General features: G+C 39.9%; 1 protein-coding gene and 1 pseudogene across 2 annotated transcripts in view; both read left to right on the top strand.

The window, feature by feature from the left end:
- The window catches only part of PKP2 (plakophilin 2), a 93,351-nt gene extending 91,560 nt beyond the window's left edge, over positions 1-1,791 (top strand). For both annotated transcript variants that reach the window (XM_027035889.2, XM_053226114.1), the window contains exon 13: positions 335-1,791. In XM_027035889.2, coding sequence (XP_026891690.2) covers positions 335-403 — 69 coding nt within the window. In that variant the 3' untranslated portion in view covers positions 404-1,791. The remainder of the gene's footprint in view (positions 1-334) is intronic.
- A 12,650-nt stretch (positions 1,792-14,441) lies between these two features.
- Positions 14,442-18,298, top strand: LOC106977408 (tigger transposable element-derived protein 1-like; annotated as a pseudogene).
- Positions 18,299-22,025: the final 3,727 nt, after the last annotated feature.

The following is a 22,025-nucleotide window of genomic DNA, read 5'->3' as shown; positions in this document are numbered from 1 at the left end:
CATTTTCTTGGGGCACCTGGGTGGCTCAGTGGGTTGAGCCGACTTTGGCTCGGGTCATGATCTCATGGTTCACGAGTTTGAGCCCCATATCAGGCTCTCTACTGTCAGTGCAGAGCCCTCTTCAGATCCTCTGTACCCCCTCTCTCTGCCGCTCCCCTGCCCATGTTCTCTCTCCCTCTCCCTCCCTCTCCCTCTCCCTCTCCCTCTCCCTCTCCCTCTCTCTCTCTCTCTCTCTCTCTCTCTCTCTCTCACAAAAAAAAATTTTTTTTTTAAACTGCATTTTCTTGGATGACAGTGTTGTTACCTTTCACATATCTGTTTGCTTTTTCCAAAGGCTCAGTTTAAGAAGACAGATTTTGTCAACAGCCGGACTGCCAAAGCCTACCACTCCCTTAAAGACTGAGAAAATGAAACAGAGCTCTCCGAAATCTCAACCATCCGCAGCCATAAAAAAGCCCCAGAGGAAAACACCTATTTTTCTACTTCCCAGCCCAAGAAACCTCAAAAAAGCATGCCCTGTTTCTTATCCTTTTCTATTTCCATGGTCCCCAGAATCCAGAACACAAATAATCAGAATAATAATTTTATTAGTTTTCCAGAAGACTTTTGCAAGTTTGCTACCACTAGGCACTGGTAACAGGCTTGATTTTATCCTCCACTAGTAGTGGTCTTTGTGATCAGGGCTTATGGCACAGGGCCTCCTGGAAGCAAAACGTGGATTCATGTGGAATGGACGTAACAGAATAAGGAAAGAAGTCATTGTATGACTAGGATTTTAAAAGTTTGATTTACATTTACGTTCCTTTCCGGTCTCCATGTTTTGTCACTCAAATGCACGTTGTTTCACCTTTGAGCTATGTGTGTGTGGTTCTGCGGTGTTGAAACAGAATGGAAATGACGAAGAATACTGACAGAGTTATCCAGGAGAAATTTTAATGGCAAAATTATATGTTTGTTTACTCTATGCTTGTTTTTATCCTCTTGAATATTTTTTCTCTGATTTTAAATGAACTTAAAAGTTTTAGATCACAGCGTGCATGACTCTAAGAAAGTGAAATTGAAATGAAGTGATCATAGCAACTTTAAAAATCTTTTCAAAGGCAACTGTGCTTATGAAATTCAGTGTTCCCTCTAAACACCGTGTAAATGCTTTTCTTGCTCAAGGAAAATATGAATAACAACACCATTAAATGCAAATCTCTTCTGAATAGTAGGATTCAGTGTGATCTATCTCCTGGACTTTTTCAGTTACTGCCATGGGCTGATAGAAAAATGGACTCTATATTCTTCAGCTCCAAAAGGAACCAAACCTCTCAAACAGCTGGGTGAGCCCAGGGCACTGAAAACACAGCTCATTTTAATGAATTGCATCATCAACCAGCCCAACTTTGCCCAACATTTAAAAAAATAGTGCAGAGCCTCTAAATCTCATGTGATCTTCCTCAAGCCATTATTTTAAATGAAGGAAACTCTAGAGCAAAAAATGAAGACGTTATATTGAGGGAAAATATTTCAAGGCCACCCAGAAATGATATGAGAAACACTAATGTTGAAAAGTTGACAACCTCGTTTGTCGAAGCAAACACTCTGTCCAAAGTGTCCTTTTAACTGAGCTCTGATTAATACCATTTCCATAGAATTAGTCTTCTCAATTACAATTCTGTTATATTTTGCTTTTTAAAAAAAAAATCCAACAATGTTTGCTGTAAGAAAGTAGGAAGGAAAAATGTCTTTCAGCTCCTTTTGGCCAGAAAAGTGTAATAGAAAATAAATTCCCATTTTCAATTTGAATGTGTACTTAAGTCTTTATTACATTTAGGCATTAAAATTATTTTAATTTGAAAAGCTCAATGGAGAAGACTTAGGTTTCTAACCTAGTTCAAAATGAAATTAAATACCAATTTCTTTTTTAAATTTTTAAATGTTTATTTTTGAGAGAGAGAGAGAGAGAACGGGCGGGGGATGGGCAGAGAGAAAGGGAGACACAGAATCTGAAGGAGACTCCAGGTTCTGAGCTTTCAGCACAGAGCCTGATATGGGTCTCAAACCCACAAACCATGAGGTCATGACCTGAGCTGAAGTCGGACGCTTAACCAACTGAGTCACCCAGGTGCCCCCAGATGTCAATTTTTAAATACTAAAGAGAGAAATCATCTGTCTTTTCAGAGGTTTGATGAATACAGCATTTGGAGCATATTTATTCCTCCAGATAACTGAAGTATGTTCAAGAAGTTTCTATGGTTTTTAAAGCACTAGTAAAGCCTTCAATGACTTTAAACACGAAAGGAGGCAAAATAATGTTGCCTGCATTGGTATCTGTGTATGTCTGATTATTGTGTATTGTGGCATATGTGGTATGATTGACATGACATTTGAGGACTTGACCTTATAAACTTCAGTTGCTAAGGATTTAATACTTTGTAATTATTTCTATTCCTTCCCTAATTAATGCCTAAATTCTTTACTAACAAATACTTCCTATAAGAAAATGGGACTGGCTAATGACTAAAGCTTGTAAAAAAGGAGAGACCTACGAATGTGTTAGATTTTAGTAAATTTGGGTGGGTCTGTGACCCTGAAAGGATAGACTCTGTCTGATCCCCATGTCCTGCTTTGTTCACCCTGATTACCAAAACCTCACTACTTTACTCTGTAGACACCTCTGAGGAGATCCTTGTGTGGTTGAATATCCATTTGGATCACAGTTCCACACAAAAAGTTCTTTTTTTTTTAAATGCATATCCTGACCTTGCCCATGTCATCAAGGGAACTGACAGGCTGAGCAGGGTCTTTTCATGTATTTGTGCTGAGAGTTCCAAAGGGCTGCTGCCTTGTCAAGAATTCTTAATGGCATTCTGGAATATAGAAGGTTGCTGCCCTGGATTTCCATCGCTGGGAACATTTGTTTATATCTGATGGAAGTCACCAAAGGGTTATCTGGCAAGATAGGGGATTAACATGTCAAATGGGAAAAGAAGCAGCATTAGAAGATAGATAAACCTCTTTAAAACAAATGCAATCACCCTCCGAAGAAGCAATTTCTTAGAATAAAAAAAGGAAATAGGAAATACATATATTTAAATATATCCTTATATACATATACATACAACTTATTTGTACTGTAGTAGCAAATGAAATTTCCTCTAAAATGTGTAAAGAACTTATGCTTTGAAATGAGGATGACTTCAGCATGTTTGTACTTGGAACAAAATTGCAGAAGCCTCAAATCGGGATCTGAGGATTAAGACAGAATTTAGAGGGCATCTGGTCAGGTCCTCCTTAAAGTGACAGAGAAGAAAAATATGCAGTCACTCATTCAGTTCAGCATCACCCTGTAACTCACCCCAGTAACCGTTGCATTAAAGTATTTGTTGTGGAAGAGAAAATAAATTTTAAAAAAGGAAACAGAATTTTCCAAATAAAATTCTCCTTTAGCTGTAACGTTTTAGTTTACAGTGGTCCTGACAGTTTCATCTCATGAAATAAACTTCAACCTTTTAAGGACTATAAGAAAAAGGAAAACTCTTCATATGATATATTCAGGAAAGAGAGATCAAAATGCCATACATTGGTAAAAGAGCTGTTTAAGAGCTGAAGGGAAAGCATTCTGAAGCCATAGTCAGACACAGTTAAAGAATCCAGCAATAGTTTGCCTGGAAGAAAGGTGCCATGTTACCTGTCTTTAAATACCTGAAGGACCATTGTATAAAAGTTGGCAGTCTTACTCTAACCAAGTAGAGGACAGACCAGGGCCGGTAAGGTAGAGACCTGGGAGAGTAGGTCTGACTAGACAGTAGTAACATGTATGGAGCACCCCTCACAGACTCCTTGTGAAGTATATGCTCCTTTCTTTTTCTTTCTTTCTCTTTCTTTCTTTCTTTCTTTCTTTCTTTCTTTCTTTCTTTCTTTCTTTCTTCCTTCCTTCCTTCCTTCCTTCCTTCCTTCCTTCCTTCCTTCCTTCCTTCCTTCCTTTCCTTCCTTCCTTCCTTCCTTCCTTCCTTCCTTCCTTTCTTTCTTTCTTTCTTTCTTTCTTTCTTTCTTTCTTTCTTTCTTTCTTTCTTCTTTCTTCTTTTACATTTACACATGAAAATGATGTGAAGCAGAGAGAGGTTACATTCCAAAGAAACAGCCCAAAAGTACTGGCAGACCATATAAAGCCAGGTGGGTTAGCTCCTCACCAGGGGTTCCTTGGAGACCAAGAATGGAAAATGTGTCTCCATGCTGGGGAATGTGGGGATCTCTTTGAAGAGTTAAGCGGGCAGTCTGACATAATGGTGAAGAGGACTCATTCTAGAACCAGACAGTCTGAGCACAAAGTGTGACTTCCCCATTTGATAGCTGGGGCAAATTTCTTACTCGGAGTCTCAGCCTTCTTTATCTGATAGGTGAGAATGATAGTAGTATTACTTCATTGGGTTCTTTTGAGGGTTAAATGTGTTCATAGTTGTAAAGTATTTAAAACAGTGTCTGACAGGGGTGCCTAGGTGGCTCAGCTGGTTGAGCATCCGACTTCAGCTCAGGTCATGATCCTGCGTCAGGTCAGAACCTGGAGCCTGCTTGGGATTCTGTCTCCCCCTGTCTCTCTACCAGTCCCCTGCTCACACTCTGTCTCTCACGCTCTCTCAAAACTAAATATTTAAAAAAAATTTTAAAAAGCATCTGACAGTATGCAGCCAATAAATGCTAACTTACATTACTTGGAATTCCCTGGTTTGGAGGTTCTTTTCTTTTTAATCTGTCTCTTTTGAGTTTGTCTTTTCAGATATGGTTAGTTCGTTAAAAGCCCCAATCTCCTCCACCCCCAGAACACACACACACACACACACACCCCTTAGAAGGCCAGGTAAAAATGAGGAAAACAAACACAGTCCAGACAAATGATTCTGAATGTCTGTTCCTCAGGACACAAGTCTTTGGGGAGGTATTTACAGGTGTTCTATGAAAAGGAATATCCCATAATCAAATACGTTTGGGAAGGGCTGAGTTATACAAAGATTGATTGTAAGACTTCTCAGAAGCTTCTTCAACATGTTTCATTCCCACCTGGAGTGTGGCGGGAATCTGCAGACAGGAAAGTAACTCAGAAGGCAGTTATTAGCCCAGAGGAGCAGGCTGAGGCAGCAACAGACATTCCTACATCCAGCTGATCAAACCTTGTCATAAATCTCACACCAAGAAGCAGTTAAATCTCTCAGAAGCCTGAATTTTGCCTCTAAGCTACTAAGATACAATGCATCTGGCAAGGAATAAAAAACAAGTCCAAACTTGCAGATTTTCCTACAACTATAATAGGATGTTCTTCCCAGTAACAACTAATCCTTTGGGTGTTTTACTTTAGGGAAAAAAAAAGAGGAAGAGTTCCACTTTTAATTATCTTTCAACATACATGTATTGAACAATTATTCCTAGAGCTAAGGACCAATGAGATGCACTTTTATGAGGAAGTGCTCACAGATCAAAGCAAAACTGACTTCCCTGTGATGGACACTTGCACAGTTAAAAGTATCCTTTGCGTTATCTGGGAAAAGAAAATTCATTTCATTTCCTGGAGAATGAACTTCATCATGCTATAGGGTGACAGCTGCGCAGCTCTAGACTCCTACAGATCTTCTGGAATAGGGCTTTCTCATAAAACAAGAATGGTTAGCCTGAGAGGCAGAGGATTATTAAGAAGATACCTTCATTTTTAGCCAGAGGGAGTTGTCACAATTGATATCCTTTAATAAGAGTGTGTAAAAATTTTAATATTTAGAAAACTGACAAAGACATTTTTCCTCATGAATTTGTTTTACCTCTTGCTCTAATTGGAGATTTTTGCAGGTCCTAATTTAAAATATACAAGTAATCTATTTTTGTGGTATTGCCTGAACAGCTTTCTATAAGAATTACGTGTGACATATTAAGTAGCACATTCCCACCTCTTTTGGTGACTCACACCTACCGTGACCCAGTTCCTCATCTCCTGTCCTGTTTCTCCTACTTTATCACTTACAATGCTTCATTTGCATTTAGCTACAAAAAAGTTCAACTCAAGTGACTTAAACAATTAATGTTTTTATGTCATGTAACAATAAGACCATGTTCAGGCTTGGGCTTGCTTATTTCAGCAGCTCATTGAAGTCATCAAGAATCTAGATTTCTGGGGCTCCTGGGTGGGTTGGTCAGCGTTGACTCTTGGTTTCGGCTCAGGTCATGATCTCACAGTTCGTGAGTTCGAGTTCCGCGTTGGGCTCTGCACTGGCAGTGTGGAGACTGCTTAGGGTCCTCTCTCCCTTTCTCTCTGCCCCTATCCTGCTCATGCTCGCTCGCTTGCTCTCTCTCTCTCTCTCAAAATAAATAAACTTTAAAGAAATAAAAAGAATCTAGATTCCTTTAGTCTTTCTGCTCTGCTTTCCTCAGCATTCGCCCCTGGTTGATGTCTCCATGTTGACAAAATGGTTGTAGCAGTTCCAAACATCCCATCATTTCAGGGCCATGTCCTAAGGCCAGAAGAGTAAGCATTCCTTTCTTGCCTCCTTTTTTCAATAAGTGAAGAAAACTTTCCCGGAAGCCTCCATCAGATATCCCTCATTTCATATCACCCAGAATTATATCACCTGTCAATTCCTAACTCAACTCCTAGTTAGGAAAATGAAGCTACTGTTCCTTTCTCAAACCAGGCACATTTTGCCCAAGTCTGGGCCTGCCTCCCCCGAAATTCAGGGATGGGGAATACTTGAACAAAGTCAGGGTTTAATTGGGCAAGGACAAAAAGGGCTGCAGAATAGTCAACCACCATTGCCTGCCATCTGTAGGGACACTCAAAGAGGAAAAAATACATTTGTTAGCAAACTGACTTCATTTGGCCTCTAAGAGAAGTGTGCGCTTAAACACTGCCGGTAAAAGTGCGAGTTTGGCTGCCGTGGCTATTGCATTTAGGACAAAGTCTGTGAGGGTTTGTGGACAAAGAGGATAGAAGAGCTAGGAACTGCAGTTAAACCAGTAGTCGTGATTTCAAAGAGAATATGATGAAAGAAGATGGTAAAGCGGGTGCTCAGCCAAACAGTAGGTGTGGAGTAAAATCACTTCGGAGGTACGGTGCCTCTCTTTTTCATTCTCCCTTTCTTGACCTCTGTCATTCCTCACCTTTAACTAGTAATTATGGAACCCAAGTTATACCTTCATTGAGCAAGCCATCTTGGAAGAAAGTTGGCCTGAGCCTGAGTGTTTGGATAATCTCATTTTCTCAGTGAGACATCAGTTTAGCCAGTAGACACAACATGGATTTGAATTCTGACTTTACCTCTCACCGGATGTGTGACTCTGGGGAGTTACTTTAACATTCTGGGTGTTTCACCTCCTTGGTGAAGTGGAGTTGACAATGACTGCTTCACAGGATTGTTGAGGGAATAGAATAAGGTGATGTTTTCATCATGCTTGGTGCCTCAGCACTCAATACTTACAGGAGCCTTTACTACTTCCTATAGAAGCACCCAGCACTTCAACTTCCTCCTCCTGTTTCCATTCTCCTGCTTCTCACAGTGGCCCAGGAATTCTGTTAGAGCAGAAAACAAATTTCATCGTGATGAAACAGGAAGTGATAAGAGAGAGGGAAAATTAACTGCTGAATCTCTTCTCCCCCTCCAGCCCCTCCTCATGCCTCCTGGTTTCTCTCACTTTCTTTGGTAAATTTATTATTTATTTTGAGAGAGCACAAGCAAGCAGGGGAGGGGTGGAGAGAGAGGGAGGGAGGAAATCCCAAGTAGGCTCCATGCTGTCAGCGCGGAGCCCAAAGCAGGGCTTGATCCCACAAACAAATCCCATGAACCGTGAGATCATGACCTGAGCCAAAACCAAGAGTCGGTTGTTCAACCAACTGAGCCACCCGGGTGGCCCCGCTCCCTTTTCTTCTACTGACCCATCATGCACAACCCCAGTCTCTTGACCTGTTTCTACACCAAACTCTGTCCTCTAGAACAACTCAGATCAGGGAAACCTGCTAGGGGCACAAAGTGAAAAGACTCCCCTTACTGTGAGAGTTGCAGCAGGAGACAATATGTTCATGCTAACCCAGCTGGAAATACTGAGTAAGCTTTTCTATTAAAGGCATTTGTGCCACTTATGGTAAGTCACACTTCAGGTCAAACAGTAAAACTTAATGTCCTTTCCTGAAAAAAAAAATCTTTTTTTAAAAGTATTCTGATACTCTTCAAAAGTAAATGTTTAGGGGCACCTTGGTGGCTCAGTAGGTTGAGCATCTGACTTCAGCTCAGGTCACGATCTCATGACTCGTGAGTCTGAGCCCCACGTTGGGCTCTGTGCTGACAGCTCAGAGCCTGGAGCCTGCTTCCAATTCTGTGTGTGTCTCTCTCTCTGCCTCTACCCTGCTCACATTCTGTCTATCTCTCAAAAATAAATAAACTTTAAAAAATGTTTTATGTTTGTATTCAAGTTTGATGTGGCATAGACTGCTCATTGCCCCCACTACACCCTCTCTCAGCTTTTCCCAACACAATAGAGTATTGACAGGTCACATGGTACCCAGAGTAAAAACTGCATTTCCCTGCTCCCGCTGGCAGTCAAGTTGAAAGCATTTGACTAAATGCTAGCCAGTGGCATGGAAGTGTAATCCTACAGTCTCTCAAAACCTTCCTGAAGACCGTGGGCACACGCCCTTTACCCTCATTTTTCCGCGTTAGCCATTCTGCCTGGAATGCTGATACTCCCTACCAGGACCACAAGGATGAAGGCCACACTCTGGTGTGGCAGCACAGTGATCTCGGTGAAACTCGGTCATACGAGCTCTGGGCCACTCACCTTCAGACACTGCACACATGAGAGAGAAATACATTTTATTGGGTATAAGCTATTATTATTTTAGGTTTTATATCTCACAATCAAACTTAATTCTAACTATTACTTCTTAGCACTATTATATAGAGCAAAATCAAATTAAGAAAATTTCCAAACCAGAAGATACAGTGCTTCTGTCCTAGATCAGAAAGCCACCTAGAAGATTAAACTGCTAGCCAATATACAGAAGAAGAGAAGTAACTTTGGTGAATTAATTTTAAACTTGGATTCATTTATTCTGTTCATAAGGCACTTTACAAAGCAGTCTTCAGCCACATTGTGAAATTAATTCTGCTCAGTAGAAAGATACATTTTCAAGAGGGAACTGGAAGGTACAGGTTTGGCCAAATGGTGTCATCTTTCCTCTGGGAAGCACACCCTGGGTCATATTGCCTAGAGGGGAAAAAGTACGTGAAATACAATCCTTGTAAAACTATGTGATTAGAGAAGCCTGTTTTCTACAATGTATTTGCTGACAAATGTCAAGAGGAAACAGTTTCTGCAAAATGAAGAGCCATTAGGTGGCCTAATTTAGGTCACAAACATTTCTATTTTTTTATTTTTTAATGTTTTTAAAGTTTATTTATTTTGAGAGAGAGAAAGGGAGAGAGAGAATCCCAAGCAAGCTCCGTGCTGTCAGTGCAGAGCCCGATGTGGGGCTTGAACTCACCAACCTTGAAATCATGACTTGAACAGAAACCAAGAATCAGACACTCAAATGACTGAGCCTCAAGCACCCCAGGTCACAGACATTTTTAAAACCTCTACTGGAAAACCATCTACAGCTGCCCAATACCCTGTGTCCCATAGGAACTCTGATAAAAGGCATCCAATTTCTGACCTGCTTATTGTAGTGTTAGAAAATAATACTGGGCGCCTGAGTGGCTGAGTCAGTTAAGTGCCTGACTTAGGCTCAGATCATGATCTCACGGTTCATGAGTTCCAGCCCTCCATCGGGCTCTGTGCTGACAGCTTGGAGCCTGGAGCCTCCTTTGGATTCTGTGTTTCCCTCTCTCTCTGCCCCTCACCTGCTTGTGCTCTGCTCTCTCTCAAATATAAATAAATGTTAAAAATTAAAAAAAAAGAAAATAATACCAAGTCATAATAAATAGGCCTATATTGATTTGTGGAATTTGCTTAATGGATCTTGTCTTTGGGCACCCAGCACCCCATCCCACCTCTTGTAAATTCCCTCCTGTGTCACAGGGGCTAGAATGCAAGGAACTACATTTACACTCTCCTGCTGCTAGAGTTTTGGGTGCAGCTGGGGTTCTGCCAACATGATGCAGGTGGGTAGGAAGGCAGAGGCCATGTTCTAGCTATTGTTGTGTTTGGCAAGCAAGTCCCAACAGATGTTAAGTGTACCAATGTCCAGTCACCAGCCTCACGAGTGTTGGCAGTCATGACGATGACAGATGTGATGGTAGGAACCGTAGCAACTGGCCTCCCGACTTATGTTCTTCCCACTCTTCCATGAGTGTGTGAACATCCAAAGTCCTTTAGACTCATATAACTAGAGTGAATTCTGTTTTCTGCACTGAACCTGGTATGGTATTCCAGTCACTTATATTTGCTAGGAATTGCGGAAATCTGTTTCCCAAAAGAGCCTAATTGTTAACTGTGTTCTTTAACATTAAAAAGGGATCTTTAGTGTATCATAAAGATTTGTATTTGTTTTTTTTAATGTTTATTTATTTTTGACAGAGACAGAGACAGAGCGTGAGTGGGGGAGGGGCAGAGAGAGAAGGAGACACAGAATCCAAAGCAGGTTCCAGGCTCCCAGCTGTCAGCACAGAGCCCGATGCGGGCTTGAACTGACAAACTGCGAGATCATGACCTGAGCCAAAGTCGGACACTTAACCAACTGAGCCACCCAGGCACCACAAGATTTGTATTTCTTAAATATTGAGCTCACCTTAAATATCTGGTTGTTTTACATACAAATATAAGTTTTCTATAAAATTTTTACTTGATCTTTGGTTGATATTCTAATAAGTTTAACAGAGTAATTTACTCCAAATAATGAACACCTTCATTAATTACATTCAGTTAAGCATGTTAAACAATAATCACAAAATTTCAATGTATCTCAAGGCCTTCATACATGTTACATCATACAGATATTTAGCTAAACTTTTCTAAGCAGTTAAATGGTGCTAAAAAAAACCTGAGGATAAAGACTTGAAATATCCAATTCCTTTAGATAGTCAAATACTATTTATGAACTAAAGCAAATACCTTCCTCATAAAAATCACAAGACTAACATTAATTAATTATTTCATATCACAGCTACAGGGGTGCCTGGCCGGCTCAGTCAGAAGAGCATGGGAGTCTTGATCTCGGGGTCATGAGTTCAAACCCCACATTGGGTGTACAGATTACTGAAAAATAAATAAATAAAGTTTAATAAATAAATAAATAAAATCACAAGCACAAAAAGCCAGATACCCTTAATTATGTTGAATGTGTGAAATAACAACAGACAGATTATAATGATGATTTTAAAACTTGTCTCTAGGTGTACATAGAAGTATTAAAATTATTATTTTGACTTATGTCATCTTTCCTATAATAGCTAGAGTCTTTTCAGGGCCACAAAGTCACTTATATAACTAAAGAAAACAGTATACCTGAAACTGATATAATATATTTAACTCTACTGGAATTTAAAAAAGTAATAAAATTTAAATTAAGTTATATAAAGAAATAAAAATAGGAAAAGCAGACTTACCATCTTAGGATGGCTAAGTTCATTTGGTGTGAAATCCAGGACCAAAATGTTATCACAGGTGTGATCATAGTCCTAGTGATTCCACGGGGGGTCTACGTGCTGTTTCCTTTTGATTCTACAGGAACCACTCAAACCACAGATGACCTCTCTCTGTCCTTTCTCACAGATTATCCTTAGAGTAATAGGACTTTGGAAGCACATGTTTTTTCTGCTACCTAGTCCCCTTCCTCAACCTCTAACGACATTTCGTTATCTTACTTTAGTGGGGTGAACTACTTACTCATATGTATACACACACAATCACACATACCAAGTGAGATTGCAACAAATCTCTGCTGCCTGATTAGAGTTAACTGAATCTTGCAAGTAAGCACACACACACACACACACACACACACACACACACACACACACACAGAAATTAATGTGTTAACTTTATTACTTATAAAGCCATTATTTTTTAAACATCCTATGGACATTGCTGACTTTTGGCCCTGATACAAAAAGTCTACAATAATTACAAATTAGAGACAGCATTCCTTTGGGGGAAAAAAAAAACACACCTTCTTCCTTTTTCCCTCCTGGGGAAAAACCCATTGTCCCTGAGAACGTAATAGATTTGAACTCATGGGAAATGAAAGGCACTTCCAGGTCTTGAATTTATATCCTACTTCAAAGAAATTTTTCTGAATCAGGAAAACTTAGCAGTTTTAGATGTTTTTAAATCACTTTTGAACAGACCCCTACTGGGGGTTTTGCTTTCAAGAGTTTTAAATTTTGGCTAGTAGATAATTAAAGCCATTGATTTGTTCTGTGTTTAGCTACTTGAAATTACACTCAGGGCCAAAGTGTCTTGTAGGAATTTCTTCTTCATCAGATAAACCATTACAGAAAGGTCATTTCTAACAATGCTATACTTGGCAAATTAATCTTTTTTAAAAAATTCTTCACAACATTAGTGTACTATAAAAACCCAAGTGATTAGCCAAACTCCTCATTGTTAGAGTTGTAAACTGAAGTTCAACATTTCTTGACGCACTGCCGTGATTCATTATTTTGAATAGGTGTGTTCTGGGCTGAGGCCCCATGTTTGAAAATCACAGCAATAAAACCCAGATAATCAGAGTTATTCATGACATGCTTATACACAAAATTTGTTTCTGTATACCACGGTTATTATTAGCTTTGCTTATCCTTTTAACCCCATTATTTAAAAAAAAAAATTTAATGTTTTTATTTATTTTTGAGAGAGCAAGAGAGTGTGAGTGGGGTAGGTGCAGAGAGAGGGAGACACAGAATCCAAAGCAGGCTTTCCAGGCTCTGAGCTGTCAGCCCAGAGACTGACATGGGGCTCGAGTTTGAACTCACAAGCCGTGAGATCATGACCTGAGCTGAAGTCAGATGCTCAACCGACTGAGCCACCCAAGCACCCCTCCCAATATTTTTAAAGACAGTAATTCCTCATATAGTCTTTCTACTATAGAATCAGTTTATTAAACAATAATAAAGTATTTTATTTTTGAAAAATTTTTGTAATATTAATTATGCTCTGACAAAAGCCATCCAGTCATTGTAGGCCAACAGAGTCTGATTAGGTGGAAGACATTTCTATCAAAACAAAAAGTTCCTAATTGAAGAGGATATTTATATCTGGTCTGTGCCATTGCCTGGAAGTCAACAATTAGAGATTAAGGCTCTGGTTAGCATTGTTAGGCAGAAAAACACTGAAGTAGGATGACTCCATTTATATAAATTTCAAAAACTAAACTAAAAAAATATTGATTAGGAATAGATATTTCTGTGTCTTTAAAAATCATTAAAAGAATGCATGTCAAGAAGTATTTAAGAACACACGTAAAGAAGATATTTGCTCCTTGCTTGCCGTGTTGAGCACAGAGCTATATCAGTAAATGGACACGACAACCATTCCGTAATGCACGCAGAGCTGTGTTTAAGAACGCTTGAAATAAAGATGTTTATGAGGAAAAAAAATCATATTGTAGGTTGAATTGTGTCCCCAAACCCAATCTGACTGGTGTCCTTATTTAAAAAAAATATTTAAATTAAAAAAAAAAAAAGCTATAAAGAGTAGCTAGTAAATGATTAACACCAGACTTAGGTCAGCAGTTACCTCCCGAGAGAAGGATACAAGTAAGGAGATTTATGTGGGGGATTCCAAGGTATTTGAAATGGTGTATTTGGTATACATATATTGTGAGTTCTCTAGTATGATATATGTCATGATTTAAAAGTTTAAAACTAATTTAAAAATTAAAGATAAGCTTCCATGATTAAAAAATGAAAGGCTCTGTGCTGACAGCTGCTTCAGATTCTGCAGCTCCGTCTCTCTGCCCCTCCCCCACTCACGCTCACGCGCACGCGCTCTCTCTCTCTCAAAAATCATTAAAAAAAAAAACATTAAAAATTTTTTTAAAAACGTACCAGAGCTCTGAGCAGAATCACACAATTTGTCCCATCCCCATCTCTCCTTAGAGGCTGTTGTGTTCCACCAGGATCCCTGACCCCAGGTTTTGAGCACACACCCCCAGCTTTTGGGAGTGTTAGCAAATGCTGTCTGTGAGCTGAGTCCCTCTCTGGGACTTGCTTTTGGCTAAAGATAGCCATAAACCCAAGATAACACCCCCTTCCTGGAAAAAGCCCATATCCACAGACTGGTTAAATTGAGATTACTGGCATACCTCCTTTTACTGCACTTGGCTTTATCGCACTTTCCAGATAGTGTGTTTTTTTACATATTGAAGGTTTTGGCAACCCTGCGTCAAGGAAGTCGATCAATGCCATTTTTCCAACGCCATTCTGTTCACCTCATGCCTGTGTGCCATATTTTGATAATTCTCACAATATTTCAAAGTTTTTGTCACCTGTGATCAGTGATCTTTGATGTTACTATTGTAATTGTTTTAGGGCATTGTGAATCATACCCACATAAGACAGCAAACTTAATTGATAAAAGTGTGTGTTCTGACTGCTCCACCAACTGGCCATTCCCCCATGTCTCTCCTCCGGGCCTCCCTATTCCCTGAGACACAGATTGAAACTAGGCCAATTAATAACCCTACCGTGGCCTCTAAGTGTTCAAGTGAAGGGAAGAGTTGCACGTCTCTCACTTTCAATCCAAAGCTAGAAATGATTAAGCTCGGTGAGGAAAGCATGTTGAAAGCCAAGAGATGCCAAAAGCCAGGCCTCTTGCACCAAACAATTAGCCAAGTTGTGAATGCAAAGGAAAAGTTCTTGATAAAAAAGCAAAACAGACTTATTGCTGATACGGAGAAAGTTTCAGTGGTTTGGATAGAAGATCAAACTGCCACAACATTCAACATTCCCTTAAGCCAAAGCCTAATCCAGAGCCAGGCCCTGACTCTCTTCAAGTCTACAGAATCTAAGAAAGGTGAGGAGAAGAAAAGTTGGAAGCTAGCAGAGGCTGGTTCATGAGATTTAAGGAAAGAAGCCATCTCCATAACATAAAAGTGCAAGGTGAAGCAGCAGGTGCTTATGGAGAAGCTGCAGTGAATTATCCAGAAAGTCTGGCTAAGATCATTAATGAAGGTAGTTACCCTAAACAACAGATTTCCAATGTAGATGAAGCAGCTTTATATTAGAACAAGATGTCATCCAGGACTTTCATAGCTACAGAGGAGAAGCCAATGCCTAGCTTCAAAAAACTCTTTTGTTAGGGACTAATGCAGCTGGTGACTTACGTTGAAGCTAATTCTCATTGACCATTTCCAAAATCCTAGGACCCTTAAGAATTATACTAAATCTGGGGCACCTGGGTGGGTCAGTCGGTTGAACACCTGACTCTTGGTTCAGCCTCAGGTCATGATCTGATGGTTTGTGAGTGCCAGCCCCATGTCAGACTCTGCATTGACGGTGCAAAGCCTGCTTGGGACTCTCTGTCTCTCTCTGCCCCTCCCCAACTCACGCATGCTCGCGCGCTCTCTCTCTCTCTCTCTCTCTTTCTCTCTTTCTCTCTTTCTCTCTTTCTCTCTAAAAATAAGCACTAAGAAAAAGAATTATACTATACCTACTTTGCCTGTGCTTTATCAATGGAAAACAAAGCCTGGATGTCAGCACATTTGTTTGCAACACAGTTCACTGAATTTTTTAAGCTCACTGTTGAGATATGCTCAGATAAAAAGATTCCTTTCAAAATATTACTGCTCACTGATAATGCACCCGATCACCCAGCAGATCTGATGGAGACATACAAGATTAATGTTGTTTTCATGCCTGCTAATACAACATTCATTCTGCAGCCCATAGTTCAAGGGCTGATTTTGACTTTCAAGTCTTATTATTTAAAAATTACATTGCATAAGGCTATAGCTGCTACAGATAGTGATTCCTGTGAGGGATCTGGGCAAAGTAAACTGAAAACCTTCTGGAAAGGATTCACCATTCTAGATGCCATTAAGAACATTTTTGATCTATGAGACGAGGTCAAAATAACATGAACAAGAGTTTGGAAGAAGTTAATTCCAACCCTTATAGATGACTTTGATGGGTTCAGGACTTCAGTAGATGCAATAACCGAGGATGAACTGAGAATAGCCAGAGAACTAGAATTAGAAGTGGAGCCTGTGGATGGCACTGAATTGCTGCAATCTCCTGATAAAAGTTTAATGGAAGAGGATTGCTTCTTATGGATGGGCAAAGAAAGTGGTTTCTTGATGGCATCTACTCCTGGTGAAGACGCAATGAAGATTGTGGAAATGACAACAAAGGATTTAGAATATTCCATCAATTTAGCTGATAAGCAGTGGCAGGATTTGAGAGGATTGACTCCAATTCTGAAAGACATTCTACTGTGGGTAAAATGCTATCAAACAGCATCACATGCTACAGAGAAATAATATGTGAAAGAAATGTGTTAATTGATGGGGAAAACTTCATTGTCTCCTTTTAAGAAATTGCTAAAGTCACCCAGCCTTTAGTAACCACCACCTTGATCAGTCAGCAACCATGAACATCCAGGCAAGACCCTATACCAGCAAAAAGACTACTACTCTCTGAATGCTCAGATGATCGTTATCATTTTTTAACAATTAAGTATTTTTAAATTAAGGTGTGTACGTTGTTCATTTTAGACATAATGCTATTGCACACTTAATACACTACCGTATAGTGTAAATCTAACTTGTGTGTGCACTGGGAAACAAAAAAATTCATTTGACTTGCTCTGTTGCAATAGTCACTTTACTGTGGTCGTCTGGAAGCAAACCTGCAGTATCTCTGAGATGTGCTTGTATAAAGGTCTAGTCCCTTTGCCTTTCAGAGGATTTAAATATGATGACATGGACATGTTTAAAATAATTATGAAAATATTAGAAATAATTTAGGTTAATTGAGAAAAAATGCCAGTCAGATTGTTGCATCCACACGACTCCTGAAACAGAATGGTACAGGCACCAGTGACAGTCACAACAAAGTTTATTGCAATGAGAGGTAAGGCAAACCGATGGATCGGGACCTACACTCTTGACTAGAGTGCGGTCTTGAACAGCCGGGGTACAGAGTATTTATAGCCAACCACGTCTTATTATCACCTGGGAACAGAACAAAGGAATAGTTCCCAGGTGGAAACAGTTCAAACAGACCCTTGCTCCAATCCAATCAAACACTAATCCATCCCTTGATTGATAGGATAAGGCTGTTATCTCTTAACCTATAGTGTTAAAACAAAGCTGTTATTTCTTAAGGCTACAGGTTAGCCCTACACTACAATTTAACCCTTACAAGATATCACTGAAAACAGATATCACTCACTCTATAAAATGGCATGTTATCAAAATTGCATGTCGTCCAGAACCTCTTCAACTTGTGAGATGTGTTTTTTTTCTTTTTGAGGTGGTTTTTGTTTGTTTGTTTTATTTTTGTTTTTGTTTTCATCAGAGACCTCTTAAAGGAACAAAGGTACTGTAACATTTTGAATATGAAACTCCAAAATGGAATTTCCAGTTTTGTTTATGTGAATGTGAGGCATTCTTTCTTAAATGTAATGAAAACAAAATATATAAAAGCCTAAATCTTGCCTTCTAAAGAATGAATACCAATGCCAATGATCCCACGTCAGTTATCACTAGGCTGCTGTTTAAGGGCTGATATAGAGGCAAGAAAGTAAAAGTCAAAGGGACAGAACATCTTGTGCATGATACCCGCATTTGTCTCTCGGTGCTGTTTGAGAATCAGGTGGTAACTTCCAAGCTCTGCCTTAAATAGAAAATATCAGTCTTCTGTCAGTTCTGCTTAACAACAAGGGAAGCTCTGTGGGCCCTCCTAGATTATGCAATAATGGGAAAGTTTGAGAGAGGCAGAAGGAATCTATTTTGGCTGAAAATGGAAAAGAGTACAGGAATCATCTGAAGGCTCCTGGGTTTCATGTTATAGGAGGAGTATAAAACTGCACAATCATTTGGGTTCTTCCGAACTTTTTGTATAACAATGTCCATTCAGATGTGAACTCTTATCAACCTACCCATCTGGAATTCCTAAGAACTTCATCTGCTTAAGGATGCCTCCAGTGAATGTTTCTCTCCAAAAATGGCACTAAGGAATATTTAGTGGGAAAGTATGACAGTTGTTATCTCAGTGTCAACATAAAGAAGCCAGTGTATCCCTAAAATACTCATCAGCTTGCCCTTGGATCATGTTAAGGCTCTGCTATCTTTGCGCATGCCTTTCAATACGATTCCTTTCTTTCTTCATTCATTTCACAGATACTTGCTTGTTGCCTGCTATGTGTCAGACACAGTGCTCAGCGCTAGGGATATGATGAACAACAAAGATGACCCTGACCTTGTGGAACTTAGGTTTTGTAGGATTTGTGGCTTCATGGAGAATTGGCAGTCTCTGTACTATCATTCACCCACTGTATAAAGCGGATTTTTTTCTTTATTCCAAAACTATTTCAATGAAAAAACTCTCTCTTATACCTTTAAAATGAACCAGCACTGGTTTTAGTTTCTACCTGAAGAACCTGACACCATAGCTAAAATCACAGAATGTACCTATATGGGCTGGCCTGAGAAAGCTACAAAGCCATTTATTTTCCCCACGACCTAGAGTGCTACAAAATTATAGTAGGGAAAGCCTACTCCAAGAAGTCCTAGGAAAGAAGAATTTGGACTGACAGGGATGGTTCCAGGTGGCTCGAACATCCCCCACAGAAGTAAAGTACAAGCAAATATCTGTAGAGGCCTTAGATCAAAGCATTGATCCACACTGAACACTGATTTTCAACAGATGTGTGTTGCATCCACACGACTCCTGAAACAGAATGCTACGGGCACCAGTGACAGTCACAACAAAGTTTATTACAATGAGAGGCAAGGCCGACCGATCGGGACCAACACTCTTGATAAGAGTGTGGCCCCGAACAGCCAGGGTACAGAGTTTTTAAAGCCAATCACATCGTTTTATGATTATCTGGGAACAGAACAGAGAAACAGTTCCCAGATGAGTTAGAAACAGTTGCCAGATGAGTCAGAAACAGTTATCGAATGAGGTGATTATTTTAGACTTTCTGCCGCTAAGTTGCAACCAGTGGATCTCCTTGACCTTGTCTCTGATGCTCTTTTTTGAGCTTTTGTTTCCTTCACTGGTAAAGCTGATTCACAAGAGTATGAAGTATGATTTACAAGAGTAAAAGCAAGGTTGTTATCTTTTGACCTTCAGTGTCAGAACAAAGTTGTTATCTTTCAAGCTAAGCGTTAGCCCTATAGTACAATTTAACCCTTACATGTGTTCTTCCCAAGTTTATTCACAGTTGCTCACCTATCCATAGATATACCAACACCCACAACTCTCCACATAGATGGTTCATAGAACATAGCTTATTTCAAAGGACTCGCCTCTAGAGTTGTTTTGAAGAAGGCAACAACTTTTTTTTAATGTTTATTTATTTTTTGAGAGAGACAGAGAGTGTATAAGCTTGCCAGGGAGAGAGAGAAGGAAGGGGGGAGGGGCAGAAAGAGAGGGGGGTGGGGACAGAGGATCCAAAGCAGTCTTTGTGCAGACAGCAGAGAGCCCCATGCGGGGCCTGAGCTCCCAAACCATGAGTCATGGCCTGAGCTGAAGTCAACACTTAGCTCACTGAGCCATCCAGGCAACCCCTGAGAAGGCAGGAACTTTAATTACGTGTCCAAGCAAGACCCCTGAGATCACAGCAATGGGAATGCTCAAGTTAGAGGTTCACACTGGGTGTCAGGCACTGTGCTAGGCCTTTCACTGCAGCGTCTCTGCAAGTCCCCACTCTGTGTCTCCATTTTCCACAGGAGGCAGTTGCTTTTGGAGCTAATAAATGGTGGAGCCAGATTTCAAACCTCAGGCTTTGAGACTCCAAATGCCATATTCTTTTCTCTAGACATGTTCTTTAAAAGGAAATCCAAGGGGATTGCACAGATTCTTCTGTTTATTCATTCTGGTTGTTTTATGTGGTTTTGCCCAGTCTCCCAGGTTTCATCTGGCCTTCAAGAAAGCACTTACCACTGCCATCTCAGGCTGAACCAGTCCACTTGGCCATATCTCTTTGTTTTTCAAGACTTTCTTAAACTCTGGAAATGATAAGCTTGGGTTGTATTGTCCATCATTCTGATATGAAGTTGTTTTTTATCTTATCTTTAATCATCTCTATCATATACAGAAACTTTCTTAGACCCAGCCTTGCCTAACCTGCATTCCAGTCTAGTATTAGCATAGATGGAACTAACTTGTTATAATAATCATTGACACTTTCATTATAACTAGCTAACGTAATACAGCTGAACATGAATTTGAACTGTGTAGGTCCACTCTCAGTGTGGACTTTTCCTGATATGTACAGTACAGTACTATAAGTGTATTTTCTCTTCCTATTGATTTTCCTAACAACTTCTTGTGCCTAGCTTTATTGTAAGAACACAGTATATAATACATACAAAATGAAAAATATGTGTTAATCAACTGTTTGTGTTATCGGGAAGGCTTCTGGTCAATGGTAGGCTATTAGTAGTTAAGTTTTTAAGAGTCAAAAGTTAGATGCAGATTTTCAGCTGCAGAGGGGACACTACTCCCTCCTAACCACCACCACCACCACCTGACCACCCCCAACCCCCAGCAGCCCCCCAACCCCTGCATTGTTCGAGGTCAACTGTAATAGCCACCACCCAGTGAAAGCCAAGTTAACTTTGCATAGTTCTCCAGACTCTCCGTGCATGTGTTTTCGTAACTCCATATCTTTACTCATGCAGTACCATTCACCTGAAATATTTTCTCTCCTATTTCTTCATCTGGCAAACTTCCCCACGTTCTTCAAAAGGATCCTGCAACTCAAAAGGAATTTTTATGGTGATATCGCAGATACCCCAAGCTGAGTTGCTTGCTCAAATTGTTGTATTAAAGTTTTATGGTCCTATCGCCTGCCCATTATATTGCAAACATCGGCTTAATTGTCTGTCTCCCCTGCTGGGCAGTACATTGATTGACATCAGGAGTGGTGCCTTACTCAGCCACAGATATGTATGTAGCATCTCATGCAAGGCTTGGCACAGAATAGGTGCTCAGTAAACATTAATTATTGGATGGGTGAAGTGGTGAAGATTTAACACTTATATTTTTAAGTATAAGGGTTTTTTTGTAAATAAGTTTTACTTGTAAACAAGTAACGGGTTTTTTGTGTGTGTGTAAGATCCTCAGCTTGGCCTTTCTGTGTTCTTCCCTGACCCCTGGCCCCTTTTCCTCCGCCAGTTTTATCTCTTGGGATACACTGGAGGTTGTAAATTTTCTAGAGGGGAAAAGTACAAATGTTAGTCCAAGTCTCTTAAACATCAGAGAATGTCTCTTCCTCACACTAAAACCACATAACTCCTTTAGGGACTGTAAGCAAAACACAATGGGGCAAATGCAGTCACTCATGTACAAACACAACTGAATCAATACAAGAAAACATCTCATAGATGTATGTGTGTGAGGTAGCACAGAGGTAAAACTTAGGCCCCAACGCCAACGAAACTTAGGTCCAAATTCCAGCTCTATGCTTACTGAGTTACCTCAATTTCATCATCCATAAAATTTGTATTAAAATTAAACTTGTGTCAAAGAGTTGTTGTACCTGCCAATTTCTAGCATCATGGTCTTAGATCATCACCTGTTGAGTAAAGCGTTTAAACCAGAAGATCACCAAGTTTCTTCCAGGTCTAAGTTGACCTGTGATTTTGTTGTTTCATATGGTTCTGTATATCTTTTCTTGGTTCCCTTCTTAGAATTATAAGAGAAAAGGAGCTAACTATCCTTGTTTATTGCCAGCCTTTTAGGTTTGCCAATGATTGACATTTCCCTCTTTACCCAAACTCCAAATCCCTGCAGGCACGTGCATAAGAACTATTTATAGCCTTCCAACAACTCTCAAAGCAGCTGGACTGCTTTTGGATAGGGGGATTCCTGAATCTAAGTTGAAAAGGAAGA

Source organism: Acinonyx jubatus, chromosome B4 (genome assembly GCF_027475565.1).
Source record: "Acinonyx jubatus isolate Ajub_Pintada_27869175 chromosome B4, VMU_Ajub_asm_v1.0, whole genome shotgun sequence".
NCBI classification, from domain to species: Eukaryota; Metazoa; Chordata; class Mammalia; order Carnivora; family Felidae; genus Acinonyx; species Acinonyx jubatus.
The sequence above is the reverse complement of the archived record's forward strand: the minus strand, read 5'-3'. Positions and strand labels throughout refer to the sequence as shown.